This window comes from Lepidochelys kempii, chromosome 8, assembly GCF_965140285.1.
Source record: "Lepidochelys kempii isolate rLepKem1 chromosome 8, rLepKem1.hap1, whole genome shotgun sequence".
Lineage (NCBI taxonomy): Eukaryota > Metazoa > Chordata > Testudines > Cheloniidae > Lepidochelys > Lepidochelys kempii.
The window spans coordinates 79745667-79762944 of record NC_136387.1 but is presented as its reverse complement, the minus strand read 5'-3'; the positions used below and the strand labels follow the sequence as shown (position 1 = coordinate 79762944).

Here is a 17278-nt window from a genome sequence, read left to right as displayed (position 1 = left end):
GGGTGGGGGAAAAAGGGTTTAAAATCCCTCTAGCTGAACATTGACAAATTTACAAAACCTCAAAATGCCCATATTTAGAGAGTTATTGATAACAGGCTGGTGATAAAATATATTTTATGCTCTTTGGCAATCATGCCTCATTACTCAGCATAACTGTTCTTATTTTGATCACAAGAAGCCCTTTATGGTTGGAAAATACATTTACTCCCATGACCTAGTGGAATATGCATTTTATAGAACCAGAACAAGATGCTGCAGCAGGGCCCTATGCCATCAGGCTCCCGGCTGGAGCCCAGCCATTTTCTCATATAAATGTGAGGTTTTTACCTTACTAGCAATGCGTTACAGCTGTAAAAAAGGTTCAAATTTGACAGTACCTTAAGGGGGTTTTTTTGTGGGTGTCCATATGTTCAATGTCTCAACTCTGCCATTATGCTCCAAAAAAGCCATGTAAATTCCAGCATAAATAATGCATTACCCTAGGACTAAGATTGTTTAAATCCATTCTTCAATAATAGAACACATTAAAATACAGGAAATCCCAAGTTAAGAGTTTTCCATAAACTCTGGAAACCATTTATGTTCCTTACACAATATATCAATTATCTGTATTTTTAAAAAGCATAAATAAGAAATGAAAACCTGCAACAATGCATTCTAAAGTTTAGGATTTTGTGTTTCATTAGTACTTGTTTTTCACAAATTGGATGGAATTTACACCAAGTTAATGCATTTTTATGTTGGAATATAAAGCAGAGGTTCTTTTGAGATCACAAACTACAGAAGCCATGGGGAAATACAGCTTTCTGTGAATATTTTTGCTAAACATGCATGAGCATGTAATACCTGCCCACTGCACAATTCTGCTGGGATTGTACTAGTTTTTCTGGGCTAACACAGAATACTTTGCATCACAGACCGCTCCCATACAGCGACAAAGTCTCAGCATCCATGTTTATTCACTTCCAATGGCTGGCTTCAGTATCACAGAAGCCCACTGGCAATGGCTGCAGTGCCCCTTTTAAGAGCTGAAGAGGAGAGAAGCAAAGCAACAGCCTAATTACCTCTTCCCTCCAATGGGACCAATTTCTAAGGCACCTTCCCATGAGTTTTCTTTCTGTCCAACAGCACCCCAGAAGAGTTGTACAGGAGCAACGAGAGCCTGGCCCTGCCCATCTTCTCAGATTAGCAGCACAAGGGAGGAAGAACCAACAGGTAACAGTAAACATCATAATCCTGTTCGGGGTGTTGCTGTGTGCAAAGGGCTAGGTGAGGGGACAACATACTGCTCTTCCACTTGCCCACTCACCTGGACATGGCAGGAAAGCTTGCTGGCCTGTGCTTCAGTGAAGAGCAAACCCAACCATCCGTTTCACAGTGTAATAGCAACATGCTGAAGTATGGATTGGCATGGTTCTCTGCATGTGTATTTTAAAACATGCTTTCTTGATTGCAAGAAATCAAATATTTGATGTTTTTATACTTTCAGGGGGAGAAAGCCTTATGGTCCCCCTTTGAAGTATTTCCTTAATGTAGCCATCTCCCCCCAGAAATGCTTGCTCCCTAGTGTTACTTGCTAAGAAGTTCCAAACTCCACCTACAAACTGCTTTGTACCTTTAAATCCCCCTTAACTTCTGTGGAAGTTGAGAGCAATCTGCATATTGCAGGGAGCAGTCAAGTATCCTACAAGATCACTCTTCAAATGCTCTCTCAAATGTTGGAGTGTAATATATGGCAACAGACAAAGCTGATGTACAGTTCATGCCCAAAAGAGAATTTTCTTTCTAAATTATACCAGTATATCAATAGATCATGAAGTATATTGTAATATTTATCCTTTTCTGCAAAAGGGATTGGTTCAAATACATCAGGGAGAGAATCTGAAAAAGATGTTCCTGATTGTCATCCTCTAGGTGGTGCAATGTAGCTTGCTTTAAAGCAGTCTGAAGGAGTCAGCACTCTTCCACATGCAATTTTTGTGAATTTTGCAAAGGTCACATTAGTCAAGTTTAGACAGGAGGCTGTGATTTCTGTTTATTTTTAGACTAATGAATGCTGGGAAGATATTCCTGATTAGACACTGCTGCTCAAGAATATTTCTAATAACTAATGGGGGATGAAATGGAGACGATCTTAGCGTATCGCTTAATTTGAGTTTTGTAGGTTTAAAGATCCTTTTAAAGTTACATTTAAAATCGTGTTCATGACTGAATCTATGTTTATCTTCATGCAGACCTAACCAGAAATGAAGGTATATTTGTCTATTTTCACAGAAGTGAACCAACTAGACAAGCCATGAATAAGGGGACTCAGAAAATCTGCATTCTATTCCTGGCTCTGCCACTGACCACTAGACAAATCACCTCTTTCCCCTTATACCTTTTATCTGTCTTGTCTACCAGGGATTCTCAAACTTCGTTGCACCGTGACTCCCTTTGACAACAAAAATTACTTCACGACCCCTGGAGGGGGGGAACCAAAGCCTGAGCCTGCCTGATCCTTACTGCCCCGGGTGTGGGGGGCCCCAAACCTGAAGCTCAAGGGCTTCCGCCCCAGCAGGGGGCCTGTAACATGAGCCACGCTGCCCAAGGCTGAAGCCCTTGGGCTCTGGCTTCGGCCCTGGACAGTGGGGCTTGGGCTTCAGCCCCGGGCCTGAGCAAGTCTCAGCCAGCCCTGGTGACCACATTCAAAGTGGGTCACAACCCACTTTGACGCACTGTTTGAGAACTGCTGCTTAGACTATAAGATCCTCAAAGGCCTTTAGGCACTAACACCCTTGACTTCAATAGGAGTTTGGTGTCTAATACCTTTGAAGATCTGGCCTAAGTTCTCAGGGCCCAGGAACGTCTGTATTTAGGAACAGTGCCTAGCACAATGGGCCCCCAATACCGCTTGGGACCTCCAAATGCAACTATAATACAACTAAATAATCACTACCATACATGGCATATGGCTAGAATATATTTCTGATTGTACATCAGCTGTATCCTTTCTACCTTGTGTATCTCTCTACTGTTGAGAATACTGCTTTTTTATTTTAAGAGCCAAGTGTATTTTGTTATTTAAAAGAATTAAGTTAAGCAAAGCAGTTTTTAATAAGTATTTTGCTGGACCGTACAGAGTATCTTCATCTATCAGTGCCCAAGATTTTCTACAATACTTGCATACCTTTTGTCATTTGTTTCTGTTTAACCATTTGAAGTATAATTCTACTTTGAAAAGTCACTATACAAAAGTGGCACCTTGTTACTTACAGGTCTGCGCTCAAACTCCAATTCAGCAAGTTACTTAAGCATGTGCCTAGCTTTAAGAACATGAGTAATCCCCCTGATTTAGATGCTTAAAGTTAAGCACATTTTAAGCACCTTGCTGAACTATGGTCCCTGTGTATTAAGGATCTGACTTGGTAACTCTAGTCATTAAAGTTTATTACTTTTCACTCCCATTAGCTCTGCAGAGCCATTACAGCAGAGAAAAGATTAGAAGGAATAGAATCCATCTACTACATCTTCAACAGAATTTGTTCAATGAATTCTAATCAGTTACCCGTCCAAATCTCCTGACAGCAACAGAGTTGCAAAATCTTTATTAAGAGCATAATTTGAAGGTAATGAAGGAAAGGCATCCCTATGCCAGCATTAGCAAGAGTGCAGGGTACTTAGGGGCTCACCTTTAGCACAGGTTAAGGTTAGGTCAGGGCTGCCTTAAGATGTGCTCTAACTGTAATGCATCCTATAGACCATTGTGGAGGTGCAGAATCCCAGAGACTACACCACTCCTTCATGCCAATCAGAAGGCCCTCTGTGATAGGAGAACCAGAAATCCTAGGAACCTATGCAGCTGCTTTGTAGCCCCTTTTTTCTGGTGCAGCTGGCTGCAGGGCAAACATGAATTGGACCCACTAGGGCAGCATAAGTGTAACTAAGGGCAAGATTTAAAGATGAGCTGGAAGATGACCCAGCTTATTCCTCCAACCCCAAAGATCAGTTGGCAGGGCTCACAAAAACCAAAAACCTCTAGCCTTGTAAATTCAGCACACTGCATATGGAAATCATTGAGGCACAAAACACCTGGATCCCCATCATGCCACTTCAGCCACTTTTGTGAAGAGAACTGCATGCTCTGTTCCTTATTTGAAATGAAGGTAATGAATAGCATGAGGTGAATTGAGCTCCCATAATTCAACTATTTGCCTTTCCAGAGCACCAAGGAGGAAATTAAGTGCATAAAAACAGTTACTAACCTGTTCTGTAAACTTGTTCAAGGTGTGTTGCACATATCCAGTCCACTTCAGGTGTGTGCGTGTTTCCAGTGGGTCATAGTCTGAGATTTTTCCCTTAGCGGTACCTATCAGGGCAGCACATCCTCCCTCAGCTACTTTCTCTTCCTGCATGGTGATGTGAAGAGCATGGCAACTCCAGACCCACCTCAATTCCTTCTTACCTGACAGACTAACTGTAATGCATCCTATAGACCATTGCGGTGGGTGCAGAATCCCAGAGGCTAGGAGGAGAAGGAAGTTGGGTCACGGCATGGAGGTGCACAACACAACTTGAACAACAGATACAGAACAGGCTAGTAAACATTTTTTCCTTCTTTGAAGGACTGCACAGTGTCACAGGGCTGTCCCTTTAAGGGAGTCAGTACCCAGCCTGCCTGTGACAGACTATACTAAAGGGAATGAGCCAACCCAGATCCACCAGGGGATAATTAACTGCTTAAGTAGATGGAAGGCTGTTAATTAAAGTAACACACACCTCAGTCTAATAGGTCTAAAGGGCTGGAGAGCTCAGTTAAAGGAAAGCTCCAGAGGAGGGGAGTTCCTATGGAGCCTGAACTAGGCAAAAAGTTCTCCACTGCAGGAGTCCTGGGAAAGACCCTAAACAATCAAGGAAAAAAATGCAGAAGCTCCCTGGGCTGTGGAGAAACCCAAGGCCTTATAGCAGAAGCAGCTGCTGCTGGGACCTAGAAACATTTGCTTTGGGACTTACGAGTTTTATCTGGCCTCTGAGGTAGGAGCCTTTAAATGCCTGTAGAAGAGGCTGTATTAAAGGGAGATATACTCCTGTGGTGTGTGTCTTCTCCTTGACCAGGTTGTTTAAGTGACCTCATTACCACCTCATTAAGGAGGGGCAACTGAGGCAGGCCACTGCAGAGCCACACTCAGCTACAAGGAGTGCTCAGGAGGAGACAGTGTACGTTCCATACATATGTCCACGCTACTTCAGGTGACTCACAAGCAATTCAAGCCAGGGGCTCAGGAAAGGGTGAGGATATGGAAGGAAGAGCATGCCCCATTGGTTATAGCATTGGGCCACAACTGCTCCAAGCACCCATGTCTCTGGAAATCTGCTGAGTACCAGTAACAGAATTCCCTCAATGGGAAGGATGGTACTGACATCTATTCTGGGAGAAAAGGGCATAAAAACCAACCTTAGACTCTGGGAGGACCCTGAGTTGCCTGACCATGGTGGTGCTGTGCCAGGTAGTGCTGAAGTTCAGGGACATCTCTCTGGAGATGTTAGGGTGACCAGACAGCAAGTGTAAAAATTGGGATGGGGGCGGTAACAGGCACCTATGTAAGACAAATGAATGCTGGGAAGATATGTAGGGACAGTCCCCAAATACTGGGACCCTCCCTACAAAATGGGGACATCTGGTCACCCTAGGAGACGTTGGCACCAGGATCAGCATGCTGGTTTACCCCTGCACTTCACCAGAGAGAAAGCACTGGACACACCACAGATCTAGCTCCTCCCCCAGTACCAAGGGCTGATCTCGTCTCTGAGGTAAGTTCAAGTATCGGTCTGAGGATCCAGGCTTGTCTCCCTGATCAGAGTCTGGCACTGAGGGGCAGAGTAGGTGCTGTGCTGCTCCATAGGCCTCCAGCATTGTTGGTATGGGGTGATTTTTTTTGGTGCTGCTGTTGCCTTAAAGGAGTTGGCACCATAGCAGACAGACATCAGTCTCACCAGGCCAGGCACCAGTGCCATAATAGATGACCCTTGATGAGAAGTCAGTACCAAGGAGTGTCTCTTCCCGGAGGATGCTCTACCCGGTCCTTCTTATTTTTGTTTACTGGTGGACAGTACCAGGGATCTTGATCTTTGAGCAGACACAAAGATTCAGCTCCTTCCATAAATGATCTGATCTTCTGTGCTTCTTTCTTGGCCCCAGAGAAGGGGGATCAGTGTTGACATTCAGAAGCAATGTTCCAAAGGGCAGTCCTCTCCGATGCCAAAGTACACAGTGCCTGCCCCGAGAGGGAAGGCTTAGACAACTGATCGTAGGTGGTAAAAAGGAACCGAGGTGGGGGTTGGGGAGGCTACGTGATTTCTACCATCATGAAGCAGCGGTGGCTGAAGTACAGCCCTAATGGGTAAAGGGGAAAGTCTCAGATTCTTATGCACTGGGCATGGAAGGGACATGTACAGTCACTTGAAGAGGAACTCATTTTTCCATTTCAAAACAATCACAGAAATGCCAGACCATCCAGAATTTCCACAGGTATTTACGGTCCTCTTCTTCATTCAGATAGCTTCCAACAATTTGCTTTTAAAAGCATACCTAAATTTTCTAGGTCTTTTAGAGATTGTATTTTCTACCTTTTGGTACACGTAAAGAATGTTGATGCTTCATTTCATAGTAGATTGAGTTCTCTCTTTTTTAAAAGAGCACTAGTGAACCTAAAACCCACTCTGTTTTGGTTCATAGGCCCTCAGGATTAGAACAAAGCCAGAAACAATCCTCTGCTCAGTATGCATTGTTAAGACAGCAGGATATCCACATTTACAACACACTTGCCCTCTGAAGTGGAGTGCCTCAGAGAGAGTGGGATTTATATGAATGTCAGTATCTTGCCTACTCTCAAAACAGAAAGACACCAGAAAGCCCAGCATGATGTGCATGGATAACAATTACCATTGAGACGACAGCTAAACTTGGCTCCTGGAGTACAATTCCCTCGCACAAGTTTGTCTATACAAGCTAACTCTCATTGAGCTAGCATACTAAAAATAGTAGTGTAGCCATGGTAGCACAGGCAGCTGTGAGCAGTAGCATGGGCTAGCTGCCCCAAATACAGCCCACCTGGATCCGATGTGTACATACTCAGGGCAACTAGCCTATGCTGCTGCTCTCCATGCTAATGAGGCTACACTATTTTTTAGCATGCTAGCTCAAGTATGTCTAGGCAAGCTGGAAATCACACCCCTAGCTCCAAGTGGAGATGTAGCCTCAGAAACCACGGATTTGAGTTTGTTTTTGTAAGCTTGCACAGCATTAACTTTGCTATTTAAATCTATGTTTTAGGGCACCTATTTGAATAATCAAAGGTAATTTTGCAGGGCTGACTATTGAAAAAATCCAGAGTCAATTGTTCAGAGATGAGGTTGTAAGAAGAATCGCAGTCCCAAACACCTCAGTTCCTCCTGCTCACTGGATCCTTCTGGCAGGCTTGGGAGCCATGTGGAAAGCAGAAGTACATCAGCGCCACAGGACCTATGTCATCCCCAAAAGGGAGATCCAGAGAGCGTCCTGGGGATTGGCAACATAGGAGCCCTCTCAGAGCCAAGACTGTAGATTTGCCCCCATATTCCCTGAATTTGGGTTAATGTTTCCTCTTTCCTGGTAAGACCCCAGGACCGCCATCACAAAGGCCCTGTCTTACTCTCTGCTTCCTCAAAGCCTTATGCTTGATGCCAGAGGAGAGGCAAGCTGAGGTGTCCCCAAATGTTCAGCCCAATCAAGACCAGCAGTGAAAGGGGCATACAGAGACAGGTCTCCCCAAGACAGAAACGATCACAATAGTTTTCTTGTAATAATGTGTGCAGCTGCCTTTGTAAAATAAACCGCATAAGCCAAGGAAACATGTAGAGGCTGCATCCCTCATCACAATGCCATCTTGGCAGCACTCCCAATACACTGGGAAATCTCATGGTCTTGCGAGCTTTGTGCTTGTCCCCAGTGCTACAGTGTGATTCGCTCCTTTTAAGGAGTTCTTGGCAGGAGGAAAATGGGTGGAAAGGGACAAGAGTGTGAATCTGGAGAAGGAACCAAATTATAGAAGATTAAAGGCAGCAGTAGATGTTGACCTGAGAGTACCGCAAGCAAACAGCTGAACAAGCAGAATGAGTGTTCACAAAGGAGGTGTGGATGTGAAGTATGATGTTTGTATCTACTGCAAAGAGTGAACCTACATTAAATTAGTTCAATGTGTCTGGCAAACAAGATTTAAGGTTAGTCATGTCTCTTTCCTCTAGCAAAATGGGAAAGAACTGAAACTAAATATGAAAATGTAATAAAATAACGACTCTCCATGCCCATATGTAATACTGCTCCAATAATCCCAGCACCACGGCAGTGTTTCTTAATACCACCTGTAATAGAGCCAGACTCACCGGGCAGTGCCTCCTGCTGATTGTCCTTGGGAATTAGCTTTTCAGCCTCTGGAGCACCCTCTGCCGTCTGGTGATCCGCCTTACCGTCGGCTCCGGTGCCTCCTCCCACTGGGGTGCTGCCCCCTGGCAGTAAACCCCCAACAATTCCTGATGGTCTTCACTCCTCGGGGAACCCCCACCCACTACCCCCACCTCGCCTCAGTCTTGGCTACTGCCAGTCATCGCTTAGCCCCGCTCCCCAGGGCAGACTGCAGTGTATCAGCCACTCATCACAGACAAGAGGGTTTGGACCTGTTGCCTCTGTCTACCCGTGGGCTGCCCCCTTGCAACCCCAGTACCTAATAGGCCCTAATCTAGGCCTTGTAGCCTGGGGGTTTCCAGGCCAGAGCTCCCCTACTCCCAAGGCCTTTCCATCTCAGCCCGCTCCAATCTTGGTATTCCCTCATGTCCCTACAACCAGCCCCTTCCCTCTCTGAATGCAGAGAGACTCTAAGCTTCAGTCTAGCAGCTCCTTTATGGGCCCAGCTGCGGCCTGATTGGGGCATGGCCCAGCTGCGGTCATTTCCCCAATCAGCCTAACTTTTCTTGCCCTCAGCCCTGGCTCTCTCTCAGGGCTGGCTTTGAAGCCCCACCAGGCAGGAGCAGGTAACCACCTCGCCAGACATCCCATATGCACACACCCCACACACAGAACCCAGGAGCAGTGTGATTCTAGCCTTACAACTATTATCATAGGTGGCAGCCTCTAGAACCCTCATCTTCACATTCTCCTGCATTTGATAGCAGGCTAGGATGATGGAAATTGCATATATGTTACTAGTGCTTAGGAGCTGGTGACTTGTATGAACATAGACATTTCCATTTCTAAAATGCAGATACAGCATTGTATGTCATGTGCTGTTTCTGGTCAAGGCATCAATGCCAGCAAATTAGTCTCTCTACAGGGAAGAGAGGGAAGGAACATGTGTTTTTCTAATTAAAGTTATGCCAAACCCTTGTGAGAAATATGCCTGCTAAACTACTCAATGACAGTCAATGGTTGGAGAATAAGGCTATAATTTGGCATATTAATTATGGATGTTTTGCTCATCAGTACCATCATCATCGTGTTTTACTGTCAGTAGACAAACTTTTAAAAAATGCTTTGTTTTTTCCTCAAGCTATACAAGCACTGCAAGCAGTTGCCATAATGACATCACCCAGTTGGTTTGAAAAAGACAAAGCCCCAAACATGCATTAACAGTAAATTTAAAAAGAGTCCAGTAAAAGGAAAACAAAAACACACACACACACACACACACACACCTGCTTCTGAGACGTGTTACCTACTATTTTTACAAGTAACATTATTGTAGAAGAGAGATTAGAGGAAGAAACTAAGTTTGTTCACTTGACAGCACTCTTTATATAGTCAGTTTCACAGTTTCCCCACTTCAGTCAGTCAAACAGCTTCATCTGTTGTTTATGTGGGTCTTTCATGAAGGGAAGGGGAAAATGTGTGTTTCAAAAATAGGTAATTGTGATTGTAAATTCATAAAATATTGGCAAGGCCACAGGCAGTACCGTACCAGCAACACATTTTGACTGGGTGTAAACAGATTAGGTTTCAAGATTAGAAGTAATCCATTTGTAAACCTAAACTATGTCTACACTACAAGTGCTACAGCAGCATAGCTGCTGCTACACCGCTGTAGTGCAGACACTTGCTACAGCACCAGAAGGGGTTTTTCCATCACTGTAATTAATCCTCCCCTGACAGGCGGTAGCTTGGCCAATGAAAAACTTCTTCCATCGACCTAGCAGTGTCCAGACAGGGGCTTAGATAGGCTTAATTACATTTTGCATAGATGTGAATTTTTCATATTCTTGAGCAACATAGCTAGGTTGACCTAAATTTTAGGTGTAGACCAAGCGCTACTAATAAAGTGTCTTACTAATCCACACTGTGGAGTGAAAAATTGTTTTCATGCTGGTGCCTACATTCTGTCTCTATGCTTCCCAGTTACGCTCATTACAGTTACTTTGTTCAAGCAGCAATTGATTTGTGTATGCCCAAATAGTGAATCAAGTAGTTAGTAACAATGTGTGTGCAAAGGATTCTTGCTTTGGTGTTTGCCTTGTGGGTTACCAAAGACATCTAAAGTTCTGTTCAGTAGGACTCCTTTTTTCCATCCGCAGAACTGGAAGTGCTAATAGCCTAAAGCTGCTTTATGTACTTCAAAGAAGTTTGTCAAACAAAAGTTGCAAAGAGTGATAGAAAAGATGTGTAGAGTTAAAGTAACTTTTAAAGTCAAACAAAATGTTAAGTGAACTGGCGTTGGTCTGGAAAATGCATCACTTCTGTGTCAAACAGTTTGTTAAAAACTGATACAGAATAAAAGATTACAAGTCAAAAATTAAAAAAAATTCCTGCTGCATCTGGTGGGCAGGGTGGGCATCTTCTTTTCTGAACTGACAAGCTGAAGCCATATCTTGGGGAAAAGGTTCATTCACTAAAAGGCTTGATCCTGCAAGGCGCCAAGCATTATGGCATGATCTAGCAAAACACTTAAACAAGGGTTTAGTTTTAAGTACTTGAATAATTCTACTGAAATCAATGGGATTACTCACATGCTTGAAGTTAGCATATGCTTACGCACTTTGCTGGATCACATCAGAGTGCTCAGCACCTGGTAGGATCAAGTCCAAAAGCTGTAAATGCCATCTCCAAAATAATGGATTCATGGCGTTATATTGTATGTTAAAAGTGACAAGCTTGTTCTCTATCTTAACTGAGAAAAGATGACAATATTTTGTCAAAATAAAAAGCTAGTTTCTAAACTAGAAATGGAAAATAAATCTTTCCAAAGCAATTTATAGGTCTCCTCCTCCACAGACTAACGCTAATGTTTAAAATGCTGAAATATGTCAATTGGTTTTTGCGGAGAAGGTGCAAAAGCCTTGAGGATGTTCTTCACATCACCCTATGGAAGGCAGTATCTTCACCTCCGCCTGAACTCATTCACAGCCACCATCCTTCCAGCTAGGGAGGACTGCACTAGACGCCATTCAGACTTATCAAATACTTGTACTTAACTGGCCAGAATGTAATTAATTAATGGAGGGCTGATTCTGCCACCTTTACTCACATTGAGCAGTTGCCCTGAAGCCAATGGAGGAAAACAGTACTCCATTTGAGTGAGGGTGGTTCTCAGACTGGCATGTGTTCAGAAAGCCAGGGTTACACCTTTCTTCTCACAAAAAGTTGTATGTGAACTTTAAAGTGGTCAGGACCTCAGTTTTACATCGCTTGTGAAATACAACATCTGCGGCAAAACAATATCCTTCCCTTACCCCAAACTTCCCAACCTCAGGATCATTCAAGAGCACCGATTCAGTAATAGCCCAGACTACATGCCACAGTAAAAAGCAAGCTGCATCCATGCTGCAGTGTGTAGCTACATGTGTCAGGTAAAGTCTCTGGCAGTGGGAAGTAAGTGGAGAAAGGCTGAGTCTGAGCATTCTTTCCCTGCTGCTCCCCTCTGCACTGTCAGAGTCTTTTCCTGTGACAGGGAAAGGCTCCAACAGCAGGAGACAGTGGGACACTATCCTGCTAAAAATAGCAGAGTAGATGGGGAGGCACAGTTTGGGCAAGTAGAAAGCTGTTTAGGGTTTGTACTCACTCTACTTATAACTTACCTTGTGCTAGGGGGGCTACCCATGTATATTTGCTGCTTGCTGCTGAAAGAAGCATGCAGTGCACACATACTCTCAGAAGGATGAGTGCCAGCTATTTAAATCACCAGTACCCCTCCCTACAACGCTTGGATTTTCCTTGGGAGTTTTCCCAGGAAGGTATGGGCTAGGCATGACTGTACTTAGTTTTATATAAGCACACTTTACAGTCTAACAAAAGTGCTTTACCTCCAGGAGCCAGGGTTTTAGTTTTCTGTCCAGCAGAATATCAAATCCCAGTACTTCGAAACAGACACTGTCACTTCCGGGAGCTTGGCCTGGTCTGCACATACGATAAGCATGAAGGACATGTGGCTCTGCTACTATGAGAGTCTTCACCACTAGTTCCTGTGGGGATTTTTCACAAAGTTGCATTAGAACCGCAGGGAATGATATCAGCATATTTTGAGATAAATCATAACCAAGGTTTTCATATTCAAGTCTTCTAACACATTCATGACAAGAGGAATTGTCTAGATCTGTCATATGTGGTTACAAAAAGATTGAACAAATGAGTGCTCTATTTTTAAAGCAGTCTGAGGGAATTATATAAACAAATCCATTTTAAGGGATTTATGCATAAATTTAGCCCTTTGTTTAAGCAACTATTGAAAATAGCATTACATCTAATTTTGCCCTGCCTTATATCTTGGGAAACTCTAGTCTTATTAAAGGTTACATGACATATAGGTCAGGGCAGAGTTTTCTCCAGATTTATTAATATCTCCCCTGCTATTCTTATTGCAAATAATTCACTCTGTCCTACATTGTCTAGCAAAATGACTTCAATGCTAACCTCGCAGAAAAATGCCTCTCCATGAGGAAGGCTAATTCAGTCTGAAAGCTGTCCTACTTCTAAACCTTAAAAAAAAAATTAAAACAACAGTTTGCCCTTAGCACCAATTTACAGTACGTCCTGTGTGATGTGCATTATTGAGAGCTCGGATTAATAACGCTGCAATACACGTGGTGATTTCCGAGCAAAGTCTAGAGATGACAGGTGACATTAATTTTCTAAATTGATATGCTGTATATACATAAATCATTAATTGCACATTCATTTTATCTTACTGAAATATCACTCCAGAATTTGGAAACATCAAGGTGATTTGTTTGTAGAAACTCAGTAAACCATTTTATGGAGCGTTTACTGCCTTTATCTTCTGTTTCATCCCGTTCAAAATGCTCATTATGTTTATTCACAGAGTAGTTGGTTAGATGCATATACAACTGGCTCTGCAAGCAGGGAAAGGTAACAGATATCTCATAAATATGGATCCAGAATATGTGGTTCAAAATAATTTAAAAAGAAAATTAAAGAAATTGAAATAAAAGCCTTTTAATGTTATATAAACCTTGACATACTGTAATATTTATTTTATTTCTATTAAATATATGAATTCATATTTTGAGTTTCATATGACATTTATTGAAATAAACCCACAGCACATCTATCATTACATGAAGCTCAAGTATAATTAGCTCTTGGGAAGATATTATATACTGAATGTTACAGCCCTGATAAAGCAAAGAATTTAAGCATATGCTTAAATTTAAGCCAATTGAAGTCAGTGGGACTACTTGGTATATGCTTATGTACTTTGCTGGGGCCTATGTGTGTTGCCAATCTTTATATGTCCATACATAAACAGTAACTAGAGAAAAGTATCTACAGAGCAGTTAACATACAGAACGGTTACATCCCCACTATCAGAGGTGTCTGTAGACCAGGAAAATGCTATTAAGTACTTGGCTACCTGTCTCATTCTAAGACAATCCCCCTTTCAGTTTTCACTGTACTCTGTTTATGAGAAATGTTCTCATGATGAAGATCCGGTTTATCTCCTTAAAAATATCTACTACTTGCGAGCTCTATTCCCTCACCCTTGCAGTTGTCAGTAAGGCTCAGGATTGGCTGCCGGCAACCAGACATTAGAGGCACGGAAGTTCCAAGGCAGAACATCAATGACATGTAGCCCAATAATGTTTGTTTTTATTTTAAATGGAAAAATGCAAACAGGAGTTGATTTATGTTTTCCATTGTGTTTTGCCATTGAAAATGGAATTGAACTGATCAGACAGAGCTTGAAGGGGATACTAGACACACAGAAGATTAACAAGGAGTTAAAATATTGAATGAAAGCAAAACCTGCTTTCAGAAGAAGGACACAAATTCAAGGGTATTTTCAAGGTAACGTTTTTGATGGTTTACAGAACTTGTTTCCTGAGTATTCGCTGATGCAGGATAAGGCAAGAGATTCCCCTTTCTCACCACCAAAGACAAAGTATTGAATAAATATAAATTCAATATAACAGTCATTGATGGGATCCACTTTAGTTCTCCCTGGTCTAGGTTTGAAGCTTAATAATTGCTGCCTTTTTCTCTCTTTTTAGAAATAAGTCTTTTGGAGACAACAGAAGAAGTAGAGTAGTTTGAAGATTATTATAAAAGTAATGATATGTCATCATGTTCTAGCACTGCAGAGCCAATAATGAGTTAAATGTCTTGAAGACGGTTTTTTATTTTAACTTCTCATTTACATTCTGAACTTTAAGCTGACAACAGAAAGGTCCTGCTTGGCAAATATAAAACTAATTCTGGATTTGAAAAGCTAACGTAAATTATAGGTTAATGTGGACATTTGTTTTCCCTTCTCCAAATGCTAATCTTGCTGTGTATCTGACATTTATTCAGTCATCCCCTTATAAAACATTTAGTGCTATTGTTGCAAGTGACACACTGGGACTAGTATCCACTTACCAAATTAGAGTCATTGGGAGGATGGTACTTCTCTGTGCCCATTCTCACAAGTCCATCATGATATAAAAATATTTTTAATGGATCACAGGATGTCACCAGAATGTACACTCGTAAATCAAACTTGTAACCTTCCATAAGAAATGGTTTGTCAAGGTATTCCTGGACAATCAAGTGATCCTGAGCTTGTAGTTTTTCTCCATTTCTTATCAGAGAGATTCTGTTTAAAACAAAGGTTAATTTAAAACACTGAAATTTGACACAACTCTTTGAAGTACATTTTCATAGCTGACCAGCCAAAGAACCATCTGAATTCCATTATCTATGTAGATATTTGTGTATCTTATTTGCATGGTACAGAAACATGCCATTCACTTACATGCTTTTATTGCTTCCTGTACTTGACAGTGCAACAATGGGATGAAGAAAATCAGTGCACCATTTAAAAATAACTTTCTGCTCCTATTCAAGCAACAAGTTGGCATAATAGGTTTCCCTCTGCTGTTCAGAAATGCTAGGCAGAGTGACCAGTCACTGGCTTTTAAGATTATTTCTATTATTTAAAGACTGGCTCCTATACTTTCTTCAGCTCATCTTCTGCCCCAGACCCAGGATTCAGTGCCACTTCTCTGCCAAACTGATTTCAATGGGGAGTAACATGAGTACAGGTGGCAGAATAAACCCCCATATTCCAGTTTTCTTTTTCTTTTTTTACCCCCCTCACTCACTCACTCTCACTCTCTCTCTCTCTCTCTCTCACACACACACACACACACCCAACAGATTGGAAAACATTAGGCCCTAAATATACGGATTTTTCATGTTTCATTTCATATGTTTCACATAACTAAGTGGCTGAGCTAACTGATATAATGAACTCCAGGACATTAAAATCTATGTTTAAAATACTGAAGTTTGGAGTTAAGGTAACAAAGCTGTGAAAATTCTGAGTTGAGACTGAACCTGGTATACTTACCTCACCTGGTTGTTCCTGTAACATCCCATCCCGTAGATGAAAGAGTATATAGCCTATATGTATTTTCACAAAAGGAATCCTGATCTCAAGTCCTATTTGAGCCCCTTATCAGCAAAAGCTTTCTGTAACACAGAGAACAAAGCTCCCCTTTTACCCTTTACATTTCGCCTTATATCTCAGCTGTTATTGGTCTATAGGCCTTTGTCAAAATGTGAGCCTTCTTATACTGACACTACTACTCACATATTAAACCTTTTGCTAACACAGTTTCCAGGTAATGACAGTCGCTTGGGATAAGACACACAAAAGTTAAGATTTAATCTCAAAAGCCACCCATTATTTGGAAAAAAAAATTTTAACATTTCACTTTTGTTTAGATAACATGAATAATCTATTCAAATCGACCTACCCATGCCCCATTGCACCATTAGCTGGTTTGACTATAAAAGTTTTCTGTCTTCGCTTCTTCTTCAGTTCCTTTACATAGTTCTGAAATTGCATATATTCTGCAGGGAAGATCCATGTTCGAGGAATAAAACTATAATCCTGAGGCTGAGACTTGATCATTCTGCAAAAAGGAAAACTGAATTTAGAAATCTTTTTCAACCTTCAAGTTTAGACCTGTTACACTTCAGTCTACAGGACTAAATTGTATTTTGAATGGGGACTCTGAAAAGCAAGTTTATTGACATAATAGAGTAACAGGAAAACAAGTCCAAAACAGTTAACAATAGTAGTCTATGATGCATTAATATGCAAATAATCAGAACTATAAAAAGGGCTATATTGCATTTTTGCATATCCTCATGCATGGATTCATTTCTCCAAAAGATGTGGCTCAATTAATAAAAGTCCTTGGTGATATGCTATCCTTCCTATATTAAAGCGTACAATGTGATTAAGATATATAGCAGTTCGCCAGAGACATCCTCCTAATTATCACATTTTGGCGGCAAAATTTTGACCATATTTTATCCCCAGTTCATTGGTTTAATTTAATTTTTGTGCCAGTCTGGGATGCTATCATGGCATGTTTATACTGAAGATACTCATAAGAATACATATTGACAATTGTGTGCGTTTGGGTGGCAAAGAGGGGAAGGAGGGAGAGTTCATATATATATAGAGAGAGAGAGAGAGTGTGAAATAAAGGTCAGGAGGAACCAAAAGACCTAAATTCAAGTCTCCAGGATGGAGAAAGAAGAAATGTGGGTGGTGACAGGGAAGAAAGAGGACCCAGACCACAAGAAGTTTATGGCAGCATTTCCCAAACTGGAAATTATGACACCCAAAAGAGGATACAAAATGGTGTCAGGAAATCATGCGACACTGGGGGAAAATGAAGGGAAAAGAAGAAAATACAAGAAAGCTACCACTAGAAGGTTCTACCAGTTCACACTGCAAGTTGACACATCTGAAAAGTATGAATG

The 17278-nt window shown here is 41.8% G+C and overlaps 1 protein-coding gene across 8 annotated transcripts in view; it reads right to left on the bottom strand.

The window, feature by feature from the left end:
• Positions 1 to 17278, bottom strand: part of TTLL7 (tubulin tyrosine ligase like 7) — a 105639-nt gene that overhangs the window by 48217 nt on the left and 40144 nt on the right. For all 8 annotated transcript variants that reach the window (XR_013636194.1, XR_013636195.1, XM_073357227.1 and 5 more), the window contains 4 exons: positions 16258 to 16416; positions 14876 to 15092; positions 13186 to 13350; positions 12304 to 12462 (listed from right to left, as the gene is read on the bottom strand). Coding sequence is in view for 6 of the 8 variants with exons in the window: in XM_073357227.1 (XP_073213328.1) it covers positions 12304 to 12462; positions 13186 to 13350; positions 14876 to 15092; positions 16258 to 16416 (700 nt within the window). In the remaining 2 variants the exon portion in view is untranslated. The remainder of the gene's footprint in view (positions 1 to 12303; positions 12463 to 13185; positions 13351 to 14875; positions 15093 to 16257; positions 16417 to 17278) is intronic.